The 21,043-nt window shown below is 45.7% G+C and overlaps 1 protein-coding gene across 1 annotated transcript in view; it reads left to right on the forward strand.

Annotated features, from left to right (window-relative positions):
• The window catches only part of LOC306736573 (vitamin D3 receptor B), a gene marked incomplete at both ends in the record, with an annotated part of 8,318 nt that extends 2,790 nt beyond the window's left edge, over positions 1–5,528 (forward strand). The window contains 5 exons of the mRNA XM_079218220.1: positions 244–343; positions 953–1,133; positions 3,443–3,594; positions 4,562–4,678; positions 5,275–5,528. Of these exons, the coding sequence (XP_079074346.1) occupies positions 244–343; positions 953–1,133; positions 3,443–3,594; positions 4,562–4,678; positions 5,275–5,528 (804 nt within the window). The remainder of the gene's footprint in view (positions 1–243; positions 344–952; positions 1,134–3,442; positions 3,595–4,561; positions 4,679–5,274) is intronic.
• Between the last annotated feature and the right edge of the window lie 15,515 nt (positions 5,529–21,043).

Here is a 21,043-nt window from a genome sequence, read left to right on the forward strand (position 1 = left end):
TTTATTCTTTTAATCAAACTATTGTCTCATTCATTTGAGTCATTTAAGGTTTACTGTATGCTTTGTATTCTCATTGTTAGTTTAAATACTACATTTACTCACTTTTTACTGTTTACACCCAGACTTCACTAAATGCTTGCTCATGGAAAAGTCATGAACCCATTGTCAGAATGTGTATGAACCCTGTCTGTTGAAACATGAAACACAAAATATTCCAACCTCTAAATGTTCTCCCGTTGTCAGCCTCCTGTGCGTGAAGGACCGGTGACACGGAGCGCCAGTAGAGCGGCGTCACTCCACTCTCTGTCTGACGCCTCCTCCGACTCCTTCAGTCACTCTCCAGGTAACACACACACACACATAAATACGCACATACATGCACACACACACACACACACACGCATACGCACACACACGTAAATACGCATGCACACACACACACACACACACATGTGTATGTGTGTGTGTGTATATATAGCTATATATATATATATATATAAACACACAGAGGTGAACCTGTTGTGAGGAGTTGATGAGGCGCTCAGTGTTTGCATGCTGGTGTCTGAACTGTTCCGCTGCTTTACTGAGAATCCAGTAGACATTCTGTGAATAACCTGCAGACACCTGACTCCCAGCAGTGCACTTCGGTTCATTAATGCATCTGTCGCTAATGGAGCAAACAGAGGGAGGCGCACGTCCTCACACGGCCTCGCACGTCCTCACACGGCCTCGCGCCGACGCTCAGCGGGGACCAGCGGCGCTAAACCAGCGGCGCTAAACCAGCGCTGTGGCGACCCGTGTTGTCGTAGCTGTCGTCTTTCATCTCACGGCCGCGTACTTTCAGATCACCGTTCCATCAACAAGCCCCTCTGTCCTCCACGTGTCTCGGTGGTCTCGGCCCATTCACGGAGGGGTAGTGAGGTGTCGTCGTGCTCTTCTCCTCCCACCACAGAGTCGGTCGACACCAAGATGAACTTCAACAACCTGCTGATGATGTACCACGAGCAGGGCAGCAGCCCCGACTCCAGCGAGGAGGACGGCTCCAGCTTCTCCATGCTGCCGCACCTGGCGGACCTGGTCTCCTACAGCATCCAGAAGGTCATCGGCTTCGCCAAGATGATCCCTGGGTTCAGGTGTGTGTGTGCAGAGAAGGCACATTCTTCTGAGCTTCTCTGTATTTAAGTCTTTGACTCTCTGATATGATAATATTTGTGGATCTTCAGATTGCATAGAGAACAAATGTTGAAGTCTGAATAAATAAAACCACACGGATACAGACGGGATGTCCCGAACACCTCCCGGTGTAGTTCCATCCCAGAACATGGCTGTGCTGCGTTATGTTGTGGGCTCGTCCTTCATGTTGTCTCAAGGATCGAGCTGCTTAGACTTTGGGGGTCAAAGGTCACTGTGACCTCACCAAACATGTTTTGGGCGGATATTGGAGGAACGATTACGTGGTTGTAGTTTATTTCCATGTGACTCTTTACCTAAATGTGCGTTGAAGACTTTGTACGGCCGCTTGTTGTTCTGCCTGATCAGTCGATATTGTGCCCCAGTGGTGGTCTAAAGGGCAGAGATTACTGATGCACCATATACCACAGATAGCTGACGCATTATGAAGATGTTGTTGTGTTGTGTTGCTCCTCCGCTGGACCTGGTTACACATTGGCCACGGAGATGTTGCTGCTGTGCAGGTCAGGCCTTTAAGTGTGTTAGTAAGTGATTGTGTCACCTTTTGGAGAACAGTTGTAAAGGTGTGTGATTTCTTTCGTCTCAAAGTCTGAATGGCTCCAGGGCATCTCAGGTGTCTCTCTCTCAGGTGTCTCTCTCTCAGGTGTTTGTCTCTCTCTCAGGTGTCTGTCTCTCAGGTGTCTCTCTCTCAGGTGTCTGTCTCTCTCAGGTCTCTCTCTTAGGTGTCTCTCTCTCAGGTGTCTCTCTCTCAGGTCTCTCTCTCTCAGGTCTCTCTCTCTTAGGTGTCTCTCTCTCTCAGGTGTCTCTCTCTCAGGTGTCTCTCTCTCAGGTGTCTGTCTCTCTCAGGTCTCTCTCTCTTAGGTGTCTCTCTCTCAGGTGTCTCTCTCTCTCAGGTGTCTCTCTCTCAGGTGTCTCTCTCTCAGGTGTTTGTCTCTCTCTCTTAGGTCTCTCTCTCAGGTGTCTGTCTCTCAGGTGTCTGTCTCTCTCAGGTCTCTCTCTCTTAGGTGTCTCTCTCTCAGGTGTCTCTCTCTCTCAGGTGTCTCTCTCTCAGGTCTCTCTCTCTCAGGTGTCTCTCTCTCAGGTGTTTGTCTCTCAGGTGTCTGTCTCTCTCAGGTGTCTGTCTCTCTCAGGTGTCTCTCTCTCTCAGGTGTCTCTCTCTCAGGTCTCTCTCTCAGGTGTCTGTCTCTCTCAGGTGTCTCTCTCTCTCAGGTATCTCTCTCTCAGGTGTCTCTCTCTCAGGTCTCTCTCTCTCAGGTGTCTGTCTCTCAGGTCTCTCTCTCTCAGGTGTCTGTCTCTCAGGTCTCTCTCTCTCAGGTCTCTCTCTCTTAGGTCTCTCTCTCTCAGGTGTCTGTCTCTCAGGTCTCTCTCTCTCAGGTCTCTCTCTCTTAGGTCTCTCTCTCTCAGGTCTCTCTCTCAGGTCTCTCTCTCAGGTCTCTCTCTCTCAGGTGTCTCTCTCTCTTAGGTCTCTCTCTCTCAGGTCTCTCTCTCAGGTCTCTCTCTCTCAGGTGTCTCTCTCTCAGGTCTCTCTCTCTTAGGTCTCTCTCTCTCAGGTCTCTCTCTCAGGTGTCTCTCTCTCAGGTCTCTCTCTCTGAGGTCTCTCTCTCTCAGGTGTCTGTCTCTCAGGTGTCTCTCTCTCAGGTGAGGGACAGGCGGGGTCACCTGAGAGCCGAGGCGACGAGCCGGGACCTGTATTTCCTGAAAGTTGTCATTCCTGCAGGCGGCGGGTGACGGACGTGGTCGCATTACCTTTGGAATGTTTGTCCACTCATGATCTGCTCCCTAAGCCTCCTCTCCTGAACTGCAGACTCCATGCAGACCTGCAGGTCTCAGCTCATGTCTGCTCAGGGTCCCTCCTCTAGGAAGAGACACTGCTGGAGGACAGGGACGAGTCTGATTTATGGTCATTATTTTACTTTGTAATGATCTCATTTGATTCTGAATCGATTCACAACTTCTAAACTGTCTCCAAAAGTACGACGTGTAATTATGGTTTTAGTGTCCGAGGTCGCTGATAGTTTCCCTCTTCTATAGAATATATAAATACATATTTTTATTGACAATCAATTTTGAATTTGGACTCTTTTTTTAAATCAAATCAACCCCAAGAATCAAAATGTCATCCTGAGATATTGAAAGCTAGTTTCTTGCTGTTCAGCTGCACATGATTCTGGTTCTTTGAGGATGTTTATTAATGTGTTTATTAATATTGCACGCTGAGCGTCTCCTAACGGCCGTGCTCTCCGCCCTGCAGGGAGCTGACTGCAGAGGACCAGATCGCTCTGCTCAAGTCCAGCGCCATCGAGGTGATCATGCTTCGCTCTAATCAGAGCTTCAACCTGGAGGACATGTCCTGGAGCTGCGGGGGGCCGGACTTCAAATACCAGATCAGCGACGTCACCAAAGGTCAGTGCAGCTGCTGTGAAGACGAGTTATTGTTGAAGCTCGTCAGCTCGTGTGCCCTGAAGGAAAGACGCTCGCGTTCCACAGGGACTGAGGCATTCACACCAAGACTCCTCTCTGGGACCAGGTTTCAAATGAATTCTGCCCCTCGTTTCACAGGTGCGGTTCATAAGTGAAATGTGTATGCAGTTCTATTCACCGCAGAGGATCATTAAACAAGTCCAGAGTTTCTATATCGATCAAAGTAATACCTTTCACTATAAAAGCGTCAGCCTTCACCTTAAGGGACCAACGTGTCTGTAATGAAAAATCAATAACGAGCACATATTGTGGACATGGATTGTCTCTGCAGAGCTTCTCTCGTCTCTGCTTTAAAAATAGGATCCAGGTTGAAAAATACCAAAGTTACCATTTTATATTTTATTAACCAAAATAATTGTAGAAGAAAACGTGAGTAATCATGTATGAACTAGAAAGGTTAAGACCCCATGTAGTGCACAGCAGCATTAAAGGAGGAAGTGGATCAATGACGACTTCTGATCATTATTGTTTATGCATCTGCTTCAAACAATCCCATAAGACATGCAGATACTGAGATTATCAACGGGTAGTTAAAAAAAGATAGATAGATGTATACTTTATTTATCCCAGAGGGGACATGTGTTTGTCACAGTATCAAGCAACTAAATCACTAAAATTAAAAATATCACAAATAATATCACAAATGCAAAATACTGAATATATACAACAAAACAGTAAAGCGTAATAATTTAGGAAATGAAATGATGAAGAAAGTGCAAAGTATGTGCAGTGTATGAACGCACAGCATGCGAGAACAAGTCCTCACCAGAGACTCTTCCAACCGGCAAAGGGAATGTGAGCGACCGAGCGGGACGTCCCCTGAGGGGCGTTCCTCCTCCCGGCCGTCCGGAGGAACTGGCTGTGAACTGACTGTGTTGCTCCTCTGCAGCCGGACACACTCTGGACCTGCTGGAGCCGCTGGTGAAGTTCCAGGTGGGCCTGAAGAAGCTGAACCTGCAGGAGGAGGAGCACGTGCTGCTGATGGCCATCTGCCTGCTGTCTCCAGGTACCGGCCGGCTGAGGGATGGAGGGGTGGAGACGAGTCTCATCGTCGCTTCTGTTTTGGCCAAAGATCAACGTCAATGTTTTATTTAGGGATTATTTGTCTGTCAACATAACTTACTGTGTGTGTGTGTGTGTGTGTGTGTGTGTGTGTGTGTGTGTGTGTGGTTCCCTTCATCATAGTTAGAACAGTAGGGAAACTCTCATATCTTGTTTTCATTAATCATTTATATTAGTTCATTATTAATGCTGTGAAAAGATAAGCATGTTATGATACGCGGCATTACTTGACTGATTGACACCACTGATTATTGTTAGTACAGTATTCAGGTACTTCATTTCAATAATTTGTGAATTTTATGGTTTTACTAAACTATGTGTGTGTGTCCTCATTATTTATCAGAAGCGCTCTCCTCGATCTAAAATTAGCCACCTGACCAGAACAGTAGAAATAAAAGCACAGAACATGCAATTTAATGTTAATTTACAATTTAAACTTGTTTTATGGGATGAATATTATTCCATCGCATTCTTGACGTTCGTATTCAATCCTGCAACAGTTAATGAGGGTTGCGTAACAAGGAGCCTCTCCTCCCGCAGACCGCCCAGGTGTGCAGGACCACGCGCGGATCGAGGCCCTGCAGGACCAGCTGTCCGAGACCCTGCAGGCCTACATCCAGCTGCACCACCCGGGGGAGCGGCTGCTGTACGCCAAGATGATCCAGAAGCTGGCCGACCTGCGCAGCCTCAACGAGGAGCACTCCAAGCAGTACCGCTCCCTCTCCTTCCAGCCGGAGCACAGCATGCAGCTCACCCCACTGGTGCTGGAGGTGTTCGGCAGCGAGGTCTCCTAGAGCCGCTGGACCGCCACGCGGGGGGGTGGAGGGGAGGGGGGGGGGGGGGGGGGGGGGAGGGGAGGGGAGGGGGGGGGGGTGAAGAAGTCTATCTTGGCATAAAGACCAAGGTTGTACGGAGAGCAAGCAGATGTAGGGAGACGTAGTAAATAATACAAATTACACTATACATACATACATACACACACATGCATGCATGCATACAAACAAACAACTTCTGCCTATCTACAGTGTTTGTGTCCGTGTTTAAACCAACAACCTGCTGCTTGAAGCGGACACCACATCAACATACTCAGTTATTCATTTAGCTGTCAGAGCTACCTCTTTGTTGTTTTACATCATGTGGAACAGTAACTTCTACACAACCATTTAGACTCAGTACGGATGACTTCAGTTTATCAGTGCAAAAGCAGTGCCTGCACATTACTTTGAGTGTTTGATATTTCAACTTGATGTCGTTGTTCATCTGCTTCTCTCCATGCAGCGTATGCATATGACTCGTACCGTTCCAACACGCCTTCTGCCTTTCACCAAAGGTGTGGTCTGCTACTTTCTCAAAAAGCTTCCGGTACCTAAACGTAACCCCGCTGCTTCGCGGCTCGGCCTCACGGCTCGGCCTGCAGAGGACCGACCGCGCCTGCAGTCAAGAGGCGGAGAGGACTGTGGGGTGAGAACTAGCCACTACATGTGTTAGCTGCTATTACCCCGCTAACTGTCAATCAAACCAAGCCTGCATTGTGGCTTGTGACTCTTTTGAAATAGTTGTTTTCATTAGTCTACTCTTTTGTTTGTTTGTCTCCTGTAAATAGTTAATTACTACCACATGTATGTAAGCACTGTTATCACCCTTTTACTCGACCCATGTATTGATATACACCGTATCTACATATGTTATCACCGATGTTAAAGGGCTAAGATGCCAAATCTAACTGGAATAGTACATTGAGGCCAAAGCAAGGGGCCTGCCTTGTAAATATATAGCTGCATACCATACTTGGAATTGGCATATATACTGATGTAATTGCAATTGATATTTCTTTCTTTCTTTTTCTTTTTTTTATACGTCATTTCACTTTTTAAAAACAATTCCATGAATTGTTCCTCATTAGCACAGTGAGCTCCATGTGCGGAGCGCTGGGAGCTGCTTCAGACCTCCAGATATCAAACCCCTTTGTTTCTGACAGGAAGTGGACTTTCTAGAATGTGGGCGGGCCCGGCCCTCCTGTGTGGTGACGTGTGCTGCGCTGCCCTCTAGTGGCTGCATTGTGTAAATACCAGGTATACAAATACATATATATATATATATATATATATATATATATATATATATATATATATATATATATATATATATATATATATATATATATATATATATATATATATATAATATGTCCCCCGCTGTACATAGGGCTACATGGATATTTCTCACTGCTAATTCTTTTTGAAAAATATATATGCAAATACAATATTGACCCTTTTCTGTTTTTGCTCTATTATCACTATGTTCTGAGACACTCTCCTCGTTTTGTTTTGACTTTGATCTTGTTTTCTTTTTGGTAAGAGTTAGAAATGGCTAAAACAGGGATTGCTTGTGTATTTGACTCGGTCAAATTATTATCTGTTTAGTGGTGGGTAGATAATTTCCAAGGTTCATTTTTTCAAGAGGACGAGCTAAACGTACCACGCTGCTCTCTAATATAAGCCATATAGATCACTAAGCTAGTTGTACACCTGATCCATTACAGAGCCTTGGAGACCCTCATTATATAACCTCCTAAACTCATATGCTATTCCTCCATGGCTCTGGGAGATAAGCTTGGATGTGAAGGCTCATCTGCCTTCGCTGTCAAAGTGCTGTCAGTCATCTTTAGCTTAGGCTTCATCCGACGGCAGCTCGTGGCTCATAAACCAAACTGCCAGGAGAATTTAACCGCTTTGGTTTAGAGGCCAGTAATGTAGGCTCGCTGCATGTGGGACTATGGCCACATGATATGAGATGACATGTTTTTTTTATATATTATATATCCAGACAATTCCCCAAAGAAGTGTTTTGTCAAATTCTCGCCACGTTCAGATGAGCATCTCGGCATAAAAGAAGTCATTCGCAGCAACGGCGTGAGTCTAAATGTTTGTCTTTGTCTTTTATTTGCCGTCCTGTGATTGGCCAGAAGGCCTCTTGAGCGCAGACGAGGATCTCTCTGATCCTAGAGGAGGCGAGGGTTGTGGAGCGTTGCTTTAATGCGTTCACCCTTCCTCCTTCATGGGGCTCTTCATCAGTCAGTGACGGAGGCGATCTGCAGAGCAGAGGTCGTCTCGTCGTTTTTACATGTTTGCATATTCACATGCTCATAAGGAGACATACTTCCATGCGCCCCACGAATCCCCGTTGTGATTGAACTGTAAGGAGTTCAGGGTCCAGAGTGCAGCATGTCGGCTAGAGGAGGCTGTGATGTGCTCGGTTACTCAACACTGACGAATGAAGTGTTTGAAAGGTCTCCATGTTGATTTTCTCTGAATGCATACTTCTGTATGCAGACATGGGGTTTGATTTAGTTCTACATAGTTGTTCAGATGGAGAGGCAGGTTTGATGTGTGTGTTTATACAGCGGGAGACTTGATGAACATTGTAAGTGCCACAGGGAGAGTTCCCTCCACAGAAGAGCAGGGTCACCGGGGTTTGAGACCCGACAGGAAGAGTCTGGTGGATGCGTCATACATATATATATATATATATATATATATATATATATATATATATATATATGGATGAATAGTAGATTTTGCTCAGTAAATAGGCTCAAATACAGTTGCATCTACCGTGAATTGCGGGTTATACGGCGCAAAAAAGTTGTATGTAATCTTAAACAAGCCGCTGTTGCTGCTGCTACTGAGTCGCTAGCTAGCGCTCGCTAGCCAAAGCTAGCTACCCAACGCTCGCTAGCGAGCTAACGCTTACTACCAAACACTTACTACCCAACGCTCGCTACCCAACGCTCGCTAGCTAGCATGTCTCTGCAACTGCTGCTAAATTTAGAATCGGAAAAATCCACAAATTAGCCGCACCGATATTTAAGCCGCACGGTTCAAAGTTGAGGAAAAAAGTAGCGGCTTATAACCCGAATTGTACGGTAAATGGAGCCTCCCCAGAGCTTCCTGTCCGGCGCCACCATGGCAGGCTGCTGAGAATCTGTACGTTTTTAACCGTTAGCTGTTGAGAATACTGGAAAACCACGTCAATGGAAATCTACCACAAATTCTCTCTTTGGGGAGATTTCCTCCCAATTGGCAACGTAACACAGCAACACGTCCGGCAATACACGACTCATGGTACACGATCACCAGCAAGCTTTACGGTTTATTATATTAGTCGACATTTTTTAAAGTTTTTTTGTAGAACTATTCCCATTACAAATCCTGTCTGTCAGAACACAAGTCATTGAAAACGGTTGTCTGTCCCAGACGAAGGCCTCGGGTCTTCTGTGGTTGTTGTTGTTGTTGTTGTTGTTGTTGTTTGTTCTTCCCTTCAGACAGGGATTGTAATGGAATCAACTTAATTTAGCTCTTACAGAAAGGAGTGTTCACAATGGATGTACACCATAATCTACCTAAAAACCTACCTCTTTTAGCTCAGATTTTGCTTTAGCATTAAGCATTTGCCTCTGTTTTTACTTTTGTAATATTTGTATTCATGTTGGTATTTATTGCTGTCTAATGAGTCATACTTCAATGATTACCTCAGAGATATCTCACAGATTTGGGAGAGTCCAGCTAATGAAGTCATAGTTTTTTGGGGGGGGTTTTTGTACAGTTTTTTCTTCTCAGACTTAGCATTGCCTTTTCATTTTTTTTTACGCACAAAATACCGGGAGTGTTTTTAATATAGTGCCTGCACTCTGACCACCAGGGCTGGGTGAGGGTGTATTTACTCCAAAAACAACATCTTTCTCTGCATCTTTGTCCTTTTGGATATCTGGCTAATTCTTTTAGCAACCGATGCAATTAATCTGATTGCCATGCTGCTGATAAGGAGCGTATCTTCGTAGTTCTGGAGGTCAAACTGGAGGAGAGCCGTTGCGAAGCGGCCGCCTGCCGGCTGCGTGGCAGCAGGAGGCGCCGCTAGCTCCGAGCTCTGCAGACGCCTTCTCGCCCCTCCTGCTGGCCCGTTCATCCCCCAAACCCTCTCCTGTCCTGAGGTCGGCTCCTGCACCTTCATCATTCCCCGCCGTGTGTGTGGTCTAACAAGGGGAATCCTCAACATCCATGCAATGCTGCTTTTATCTGGAGCGCCGCCAAGTTGTGCGTTCCTGAGCCCCACCGTGAGGTCATGACCTCCTCCTGGGCTTCAGACACGCACAACTCAGTGGAGCTCTGGGAAACAAGTCCTTTAGATCATAGTGTCCTAATAACGGAGAACTACTCACTTTAGTGAATTTAAACCAAGTTTATTTTGTATTCATGTCAAACTGCTTCAGGTAAACACTGAATGAATAAGATACTCTTTATTGCTCAGTGAATACTGGAACATGGTCACCTCTACCTGAGCTGTGTGCCGTAGTGGGACCTGACGGAGGATCCGGCTTCACGCCAATGACCCGAGTGTGAGATCGGCCTCTTAGTACTCAGCCAGCCGTGCATTGATTTTCTATGAGAGTAAATTAGAATTTGGCATTAATCCGCCCCCTTTATTGTGAACCCAAATCATGCCACTCTCAATTAAAATGCCTAACCAACAAAAGCACTTAATGTTATGTTTTAACATACGATCTGAAGCTGCTCGCCATGAGCGGGAAACGGCTCCAATTATCATGAGAAAAGTCCAGTCACTTAAATTCTATTGTAAATGCAATTAATCTTTTGTCTTTTTTGTTTGTTTCTTTCAAAGATCTTCTTTTTTCTATTATAAATTGGTGTTTATGTAATGTTATTTTTGTCAGATGTTTTGCAAATCAAAAATAAACCGTTGTACATAGCAGTTTCCTTCTGTGTGATTTGTTTGTGCAAATATTAAAGATGTACTGCTAATATATGTAAGATGATCCTTTCATACCACGGACCTCTTTTCATGGGCCGCTGCTGAGCTACAGACACGACGCTGCTGAGCTACAGACACGACGCTGACACGACGCTGCTGAGCTACAGACACAACGCTGCTGAGCTACAGACACAACACTGCTGAGCTACAGACACGACGCTGCTGAGCTACAGACACAACGCTGACACGACGCTGCTGAGCTACAGACACGACGCTGCTGAGCTACAGACACAACGCTGCTGAGCTACAGACACGACGCTGCTGAGCTACAGACACAACACTGCTGAGCTACAGACACGACGCTGCTGAGCTACAGACACAACGCTGCTGAGCTACAGACACGACGCTGCTGAGCTACAGACACGACGCTGCTGAGCTACAGACACAACACTGCTGAGCTACAGACACGACGCTGCTGAGCTACAGACACGACGCTGCTGAGCTACAGACACAACACTGCTGAGCTACAGACACGACGCTGCTGAGCTACAGACACAACGCTGCTGAGCTACAGACACGACGCTGCTGAGCTACAGACACAACACTGCTGAGCTACAGACACAACGCTGCTGAGCTACAGACACAACGCTGCTGAGCTACAGACACGACGCTGCTGAGCTACAGACACAACACTGCTGAGCTACAGACACGACGCTGCTGAGCTACAGACACAACGCTGCTGAGCTACAGACACAACACTGCTGAGCTACAGACACGACGCTGCTGAGCTACAGACACGACGCTGCTGAGCTACAGACACAACACTGCTGAGCTACAGACACGACTCTGCTGAACTACAGACACGACTCTGCTGAACTACAGACACGACGCTGCTGAGCTACAGACACAACACTGCTGAGCTACAGACACGACGCTGCTGAGCTACAGACATGGCACTGCTGAACTACAGACACAACACTGCTGAACTACAGACACAACACTGCTGAACTACAGACACAACACGAGCTACAGACACGATGCTGCTGAGCTACAGACACAACACTGCTGAGCTACAGACACAACACTGCTGAGCTACAGACACGACGCTGCTGAGCTATAGACACAACACTGCTGAGCTACAGACACAACGCTGCTGAGCTACAGACACGACGCTGCTGAGCTACAGACACGACGCTGCTGAGCTACAGACACAACACTGCTGAGCTACAGACACGACGCTGCTGAGCTACAGACACGACGCTGCTGAGCTACAGACACAACACTGCTGAGCTACAGACACGACGCTGCTGAGCTACAGACACGACGCTGCTGAGCTACAGACATGGCACTGCTGAACTACAGACACAACACGAGCTACAGACACAACGCTGCTGAACTACAGACACAACACGAGCTACAGACACAACACGAGCTACAGACACGACGCTGCTGAGCTACAGACACGACGCTGCTGAACTACAGACACAACACGAGCTACAGACACGACGCTGCTGAGCTACAGACACGACGCTGCTGAGCTACAGACACGACACATGATGACATGCTGCATGTTCATGAGCAGCAGGGGTCCTTCCAGGGTTCTTACGGTCATGGAAAACCTGGAACAGTCATGGATTTTTAAAATGGTTATTTCCAGGTCTGGAAAAGTCCTTGAAAAAAAATAAATCCCCAAAGTTTAGTAAAAGTCATGTAAATGTGTTATATTCATGTGTTCATGTCGTTCATTTACGCTGAGTTTGAAATAATGAATATGCTTTTAAAAGAAAGACTCAAAATATTAGCAGGCATCTATATAAATGTTTATTCTTTTAATCAAACTACTGTCTCATTCATTTGTGTCTCTGGACACTAGTGAATCCTTTGTCTTCTTTTCCACGTTGCTCTTACTGAGAAACTTTAAATATTGTCATCTCACCACCAGAGGGCGCTGTCTCTCATAGACTGGTGAGCCCCCGTTTGACCCCATGACCTCTGATTCAACACTAGCGATAAGCAGAAGCAGTTATGGTCGTTGAGTCCTGGACCAGCTCACCACGAAGAGCCCGCGCAGAGAGACGCTTATGGAAGACACAACGGACATGTGTACAACATGTCGGAAGAGATTTGCGCTCACCTCAGCTCTCATGGTTATGTGAGGAGCAAGATTGCATGAGTGGTGATGTGCAGGAGCAGCACATGAAAGGTTATCAGAGAAATCCAGTCCTCGCCTGACAGTTACTTGTCAGTGAGCAGAGCACTTCTTTTGCCTGCTGATAAGGTTCGCCCGTGCGGTCTGCTGAGCCGTTGCTTCTGCTCGAGGGAAAGAGGGACTCTGGTGGCAGCGGCGTCCCTGAGGTGAGGCTCTCTGGCTGCTCTGTCTCAACATGGCCGACGAGAAGCTGCACTTCGTGTACTTGTACACGGGGATGTACTGGTCTCCGTGCCACACGCCTGGCTGACAGGCAGCAGCCTCCTCCTCAGGCAGGTGTGCAGAGGGACCGGACACAGCGTTAGGATGTCCACGGCTTCAGTATTGTATGAAGGAACCGACACTTTGCATCCATGTTACTCTACATGTTGAATCAAATGCACTGATTCACTCTGATGAGCCAACGCGGGACATGGAGTCTACATCTACAGCTCGACTCTTACAGGAAGGTGTAAACTAGTAGTAAGCGTCACAGCACTTAAATGTCTCTCACTGATAACACTCTGGAGTTTAACTTTATTGAAGAAATTGTACTTTCTTGATTCTTGTTGTTGTGAGTTTGTCCTCATGGCTGAATATTGTAAGTCTCTTTGGATAAAAGCCTCAGCTAAAGGAAATGTAATAATCCATTCATCCGATCATTCAGATGCTGGCATGTTGCTGAGGTATGTGTTGCCTCCATAATGCCTTGAAGCTGCAGTGATCGATATGAGTGTAAACAATGTGTCACATGACATGTAATGCACTCAAAGACTCACAAAGACTCTGCGCTCCTTCGGCCACTTCCAGTCAACCTTATTCCAGATTATAGAACGTTAACATGTCTGTCAATGTTTCACTGGAGTACAGTGTGTAGAGGTTTGATTTGATATAAGATAAGGTTAAGTGATGTCGTCCTTTTATGTCCTTTTATGATCTATGATGCAGTTCTTTTGTTCCCCTGGTTTTGTTTGTATATTTTATTTGTTTGTTTGTTTTCTACTCCATTTGCTCTTTTTGGTTATTAGTTTGGTTTTGTTGTATTCATTGCCTTTGTGGTCCTTTTTGTTTACCAGTATTTAACTTATGACCATGCTGTGTGGATAAATATATATCTATATAGATGGATAAATAGTAAAATAGGCTCAAATACAGTTGCATCTACCGTAAATTGCAGGTTATATGGTGCAAAAAAGTTGTATTTAATCTTAAACAAGCCACTTTGTAAGCCACTGTTGCTGCTGCTACTGAGTCGCTAGCTAGTGCTCGCTAGCGCTTCCTACCCATCGCTTCCTACCAAAACTTTGTTTTTAAAGGTGCTATATAAATAAATCATTATTATTATTAATGATATCTGGATGCTTGTGCTCCTCCTTTGTAAGCCCGGTGGCTGCAGGACAGTTGCTGAGGCTTTTGGGTGAGGCAGCGCCTCTCATGAGCTCCAGATAAAGACGCTGTGCGCTGCAGAGAGCACAGCGAGAGGGCGGCGCTCTCATGCATGTACCTCTGTCTCTGGGGTAACAGGGTAACGGGGTATACTGGGTAACGGGGTAATGGGGTATACTGGGTAACGGGGTAACGGGGTAACAGGGTAACGGGTATACTGGGTAACGGGGTATACTGGGTAACGGGTATACTGGGTAACGGGGTAACGGGGTAACAGGGTAACAGGTATACTGGGTAACGGGGTAACGGGTATACTGGGTAACGGGGTAACGGGTATACTGGGTAACGGGGTAACGGGGTAACGGGGTAACGGGGTAACAGGGTAACGGGTATACTGGGTAACGGGGTATACTGGGTAACGGGTATACTGGGTAACGGGGTAACGGGGTAACAGGGTAACAGGTATACTGGGTAACGGGGTAACGGGTATACTGGGTAACGGGGTATACTGGGTAACGGGTATACTGGGTAACAGGGTAACGGGGTAACAGGGTAACAGGTATACTGGGTAACGGGGTAACGGGGTATACTGGGTAACGGGGTATACGGAGTAACGGGTATACTGGGTAACGGGGTATACTGGGTAACGGGGTATACTGGGTAACGGGGTATACGGAGTAACGGGTATACTGGGTAACGGGGTATACTGGGTAACGGGGTATACTGGGTAACGGGGTATACGGAGTAACGGGTATACTGGGTAACGGGGTATACTGGGTAACGGGGTATACTGGGTAACGGGGTATACGGAGTAACGGGTATACTGGGTAACGGGGTATACTGGGTAACGGGGTATACTGGGTAACGGGGTATACTGGGTAACGGGGTAATGGGGTATACTGGGTAACGGGGTAATGGGGTATACTGGATAACGGGGTATACTGGGTAACGGGGTATACTGGGTAACGGGGTAACGGGGTATACGGAGTAACGGGTATACTGGGTAACGGGGTAACGGGGTATACTGGGTAACGGGGTATACTGGGTAACGGGGTAATGGGGTATACTGGGTAACGGGGTATACTGGGTAACGGGGTATACTGGGTAGCAGGGTAACAGGGTATACTGGGTAACGGGATAACGGGGTATACTGGATAACGGGGTATATTGGGTAACGGGGTATACTGGGTAACGGGGTATACTGGGTAACGGGGTAATGGGGTATACTGGGTAACGGGGTATACTTGGTAACGGGGTAACGGGGTATACTGGGTAACGGGGTAATGGGGTATACTGGGTAACGGGGTAATGGGGTATACTGGGTAACGGGGTATACTGGGTAACAGGGTAACGGGGTATACTGGGTAACGGGGTATACTGGGTAACGGGGTAACGGGGTATACTGGGTAACGGGGTATACTGGGTAACGGGGTAATGGGGTATACTGGGTAACAGGGTAACGGGGTATACTGGGTAACGGGGTAACGGGGGATACTGGGTAACGAGTTATACTGGGTAACGGGGTATACTGGGTAACAGGGTAACGGGGTATACTGGGTAACGGGGTATACTGGGTAACAGGGTAACGGGGTATACTGGGTAACGGGGTATACTGGGTAACGGGGTAATGGGGTATACTGGTAACGGGGTAATGGGGTATATTGGTAACGGGGTCTACTGGGTAACGGAGTATACTGGGTAACGGGGTATACTGGGTAACGGGGTATACTGGGTAACGGGGTAACGGAGTATACTGGGTAACGGGGTAATGGGGTATACTGGTAACGGGGTAATGGGGTATATTGGTAACGGGGTCTACTGGGTAACGGGGTATACTGGGTAACGGGGTATACTGGGTAACGGGGTAACGGGGTATACTGGGTAACAGGGTAACGGGGTATACTGGGTAACGGGGTATACTGGGTAACGGGGTATACTGGGTAACGGGGTATACTGGGTAATGGGGTAACGGGGTAACAGGGTATACTGGGTAACGGGGTAATGGGGTATACTGGTAACGGGGTAATGGGGTATATTGGTAACGGGGTCTACTGGGTAACGGAGTATACTGGGTAACGGGGTATACTGGGTAACGGGGTATACTGGGTAACGGGGTAACAGGGTATACTGGGTAACGGGGTAATGGGGTATACTGGTAACGGGGTAATGGGGTATATTGGTAACGGGGTCTACTGGGTAACGGAGTATACTGGGTAACGGGGTATACTGGGTAGCGGGGTATACTGGGTAACAGGGTAACGGGGTATACTGGGTAACGGGGTAACGGGGTATACTGGGTAACGAGGTAACGAGGTATACTGGGTAACGGGGTAACGGGGTATACTGGGTAACGAGGTATACTGGGTAACGGGGTATACGGGGTATACGGAGTAACGGGTATACTGGGTAACGGAGTAACTGGGTAGCGGGTAACGGGGTAAAGGGTAACCTGGTAACGGGGTATATGGGGTAACAGGGTAACGGGGTAACGGGGTCACGGGTCCCTCTCTTACGGCCCCAGGCTGATAGCCGCCACAGACAGAGAAGAGGAGAATACTTCATCTTGATAAGAGAAAACAGTCAAAGTGTAAAAATACTTTGTTACAAGTAAAAGTCCTGCAATCAGAAGTACAAACATATCAGCATCAAAAGCACTGGAAGTAAAAGTATTAATTATTCAGAATGGGTCATTTCTAGGGTTCCAGTATGGCACCGGTTCCAACACGTCCGGTACCTACCGGACCGAAAAGCAACGCAGATTTCGGTGCTTCCTTCCGGTGCCTGAGCCGATTTAAATACTTTATTTTTTTCACTACTCTGTAAAGTTGCACGGTATATAGATGCTAAAAAGGTAGCAAGGTGCCCGCACGTTAAAAACGATTATTAAAATAGCGGATCAGAGCACACTGCTGCTCTGCTCTCTGTCCGCCTGCATGCAGGGCGGGGCTCGAGGGGGCGGGGCTCGAGGGGGCGGGGTTAGAGGGGGCGGGGCTTCCAGCGCCCACACACACAGCGCGCGCACACAGAGATCGCTGCAGACACGAGCACGAGCTTTTGAACGTCCGTCCTCGGCTTGATGGAACAAATTTCTCCAGTTGATATTAATGATGACGTGTAGTCCATAAAGCAGCAGTTTTAGGATCCAACAGAGTCTGAGTTCTGTTGCACACGGTCCCATCAGGCCATGATGCTGGTGTCTGTTCTTTTTTAAATATATATTGTTTATAGTTTGAAGTTAAAAGGTTTGAAGCTGTAGTTTGAAGTGTGTTTTGTATGTACTTATTTATTTATATCTATAGTATACTTTAAACAGTTAATATATTGTTCAATTTGAAGAAAAGAAATTGCCTTGGCAATAAAAAAGTATGGGTTCAGGCACCGTTTAGCACCGGTATCGTATTAAAAGTATCGGTTTAGCACCGGTATCGTTTTAAAAGTATCGGTTTAGCACCGGTATCGTTTTAAAAGTATCGGTTTAGCACCGGTATCGGAAAAAACCCAAACGATACCCATCCCTAGTCATATATATATATATATATATATATATATATATATATATATATATATATATATATTATTGGATAGTATTATTGATGCATTAATATATTTGCAACACTTTAATGTTGCAGCTAAAGGTGGAGCTAACTGTAATTGCTTTATATTCTGGTGGTTAGCTTAACCTATAATATTATTACATGATTTATTCATTGATTTATATTTGTTATGAATAACGTAAATCTGCAAAGTAAAGTATTGGAGTAAAAAGTACAATATCTGACTAATTATAATGGAAGAGAAGCATAAAGAATCATAAAATGGAAATACAAATAACTCCACATGTTCCTTCAGTGCAGACAGGACTAAATGTATGAAATATATCTGTATGTTTTATGATTTATTGAGACGTCTTTGTGGGACGAGCGCTCAGCACATCGCCGCCTGCAGGGGACGGCAGTTACTGTGAAAACAAGGGCGTGTTGTTTTCTGTGTGCATATCTCTATGTCTCACACACACACACACACACACACACACACACACACACACACACACACACACACACACACACACACACACAGAGAGAGTTTCATTTCAAACAAAACAGTCAGTCACGAAGAGAAGACAAAGCAAAAGATCAGTAACGTGAAGCTCATGCTATGTGTGAGTGTCTCTGTGTGTGAGAGAGAGAGGGAGAGAGAGAGGGAGAGAGAGAGAGAAAGGACCTTTCTCACTCCTCTCTCCTCTCTCCTCTCTCCTCTCTCCTGGATGTCTTTAGTAATCCTCGTGGTTTGGGTCAGAATGTGAGGAACGCATCCCGGCTCTCCAGGGGGCAAAACAACATTCTTTGCTCTGAAGGTGGAGACAGAGAGGAAATACATACACAACATCAATAAACCTGCGTTATGAGAGACTCTGACTCCTCCTCTGTAACGGCAGCTCTGCATGCGAGGGTTCACTCACACAGAGGGAATGAACGTGTTATTTACTATCACAAAGCCGCCTGATTTATGGAGGAAACGGGGAACTTCTCATTTACTCTTTTTTAAAGAAAAGAATGTTCATTTAACATAGAAAAACAACTTGTTATGCTCTTTTTGAGCTGGAGGATTGAAAGACAGTGTGTGTGTGTGTGTGTGTGTGTGTGTGTGTGTGTGTGTGTGTGTGTGTGTGTGTGTGTGAGTGTGTGTGTGTGTGTGTGTGTGTGTGTGTGTGTGTGTGTGAGTGTGTGTGTGTGTGTGAGTGTGTGTGTGTGTGAGTGTGTGTGTGTGTGTGAGTGTGTGTGTGTGTGAGTGTGTGTGTGTGTGTGTGTGTGTGCTTGTGTGTGAGTGTGTGTGTGTGTGTGTGTGTGTGTGTGTGTGTGTGAGTGTGTGTGTGAGTGTGTGTGTGTGTGTGAGTGTGTGTGTGAGTGTGTGTGTGTGTAAGCAAGTGTTCTCCTGGGTAAATATAGGCAGAAAAGTTGCATTAACAGCCAAACATTTCCTCAGTGTTAACCCGTGCTTTATATATGTATATATATATATGTATGTATATACTCTCACACACACACACACACACACACACACACACACACACACACACACACACACACACACACACACACACACACACACACACACACACACACAGCATGCCACTGTGTTTATACACCTTCTAACCCCTCCAGTCATGTGGTTCCTATAACGGACCTGATTTCATTAAACAGTTCTGTGGGAACCTGGAGAAGAGCTGACGCTCAGTAAACACAGATTCAACTCACATTGCAATGTACGTTCATTGATATTGATCAGGTAAAGTTATACTTTAGATATATATATATATATATATATATATATATATATATATATATATATATATATATATATATATATATATATATATATATATATTTAAATTAAAGTAAACTGCCTGAACACACTCCCCCTGTCATCCAAAGCAAACACATGTCTTGTCTGAGCTATTTGTCTGAACTCTGTCACTGCTCATATCGGTTATGTGTTGCTCTTTACTGGCCTTATTAATCATATATATTGTATACATATTCAAAGCTATGTATATTCTTTGTGCTGTTGTTATTCAGACCTCATGGAGTCCAGTAAGCAACAGATCTTGTGACGGTAAATCCAGCTAAAAGAAATCCTCTGGTGAGGATTCTTAGTTCCTTTAGTTCCACCAGGAGAACTGGGACCTGATGGGCCGCTGCCCGCGTGCCCTTGAGCCTGACCTGGCTGACTTCACTCTGAGAGAATCAGCAAAAGGACTTTACCATAAACAAGTCCTGCAGGCAGAACATTATGAATAATGTCTGGAAAAGGGATCAACTCTAATCAGCATTGTTTTAATAAAAGACCGGAGACTGATGGTCTTCCTCTTCAAATTCAAACAGAGAAATCGTGTCGACATTTATGGAAGTTTTATTTTTCAGACTTAGGTAGCCCTTTGAGCCCTAACCCTAACCATAACCCCTAATCCTATTTATTGTTTGAGTTGTGTTTAGAGGTTGTACATCGGGATTATATATTATTGTAGCCCTGATTTTTATGTTTAATTTGATACCTAACATGTTTGTTTTTTTTTGGGGGGGGAGGGATTTATATCATGATTTTTTCTTGATTTTCCTGATATAAAAAGTCTTGCTTTCTCTCTCTCTCTCTCTCTCTCTCTCTCTCTCTCTCTCTCTCTCTCTCTCACACACACACACACACACACAAAACCTTAAAATGAACACTTCAACCAGGGAATTACCCACAATTCATAGCCATGTGATGATAAAAACGGGGTAACCAGAGGAAACATGGAGACGCTATTGCATTGTGGGTAAGTGTTTCCATTGCTTATATGTTGTACGATTCCTCGGCGGTTGGTCTACGTCTTCGGTCCAGACTGATGTCTCATTATTAGATAGACTGCCATGGAGTTTTGCACAGACGTTCATGGTCCCCAGAGGATGAATGCTAGGACTTTATTGAACCTGTAACTGCTTCTCCTTTCACCACAACAGATCAAATACTTTACCATCTACTAAATGGATCAGCACAACATATTTATTTCCCCTTTTGATTGAGTGGAGTCTCATCATCCGGTTAAAAGGTTTGTCCAATACCTAAAATAGTTAGCTAATGCTAGCTTGCTAACATGCTAAACTAAGATGGTGAACATGATCATTATGATACCTGCTAAACATTAGTATGTTAGCATTGTCATTGTGAACATGCTCTCATAGTGGAGAAACATAGCTACCTAGGGTGTGTGTGTGTGTGTGTGTGTGTGTGTGTGTGTGTGTGTGTGTGTGTGTGTGTGTGTGTGTGTGTGTGAGAACATGAAGTCATTGTGTAGTGCTCAAGTGTCGTTGTGGTTTCCTGAACATTTAACAACAACTCCGGCTTGTCTGAGACACAGATGTGAGAAACACAGACAACTTTCAGGAAGATGAGCCTCATGCAGATGAACCAGAGAACACGTTGTGTATT

This window comes from Taurulus bubalis (assembly GCF_910589615.1).
Source record: "Taurulus bubalis genome assembly, chromosome: 5".
Classification (NCBI taxonomy): Eukaryota; Metazoa; Chordata; class Actinopteri; order Perciformes; family Cottidae; genus Taurulus; species Taurulus bubalis.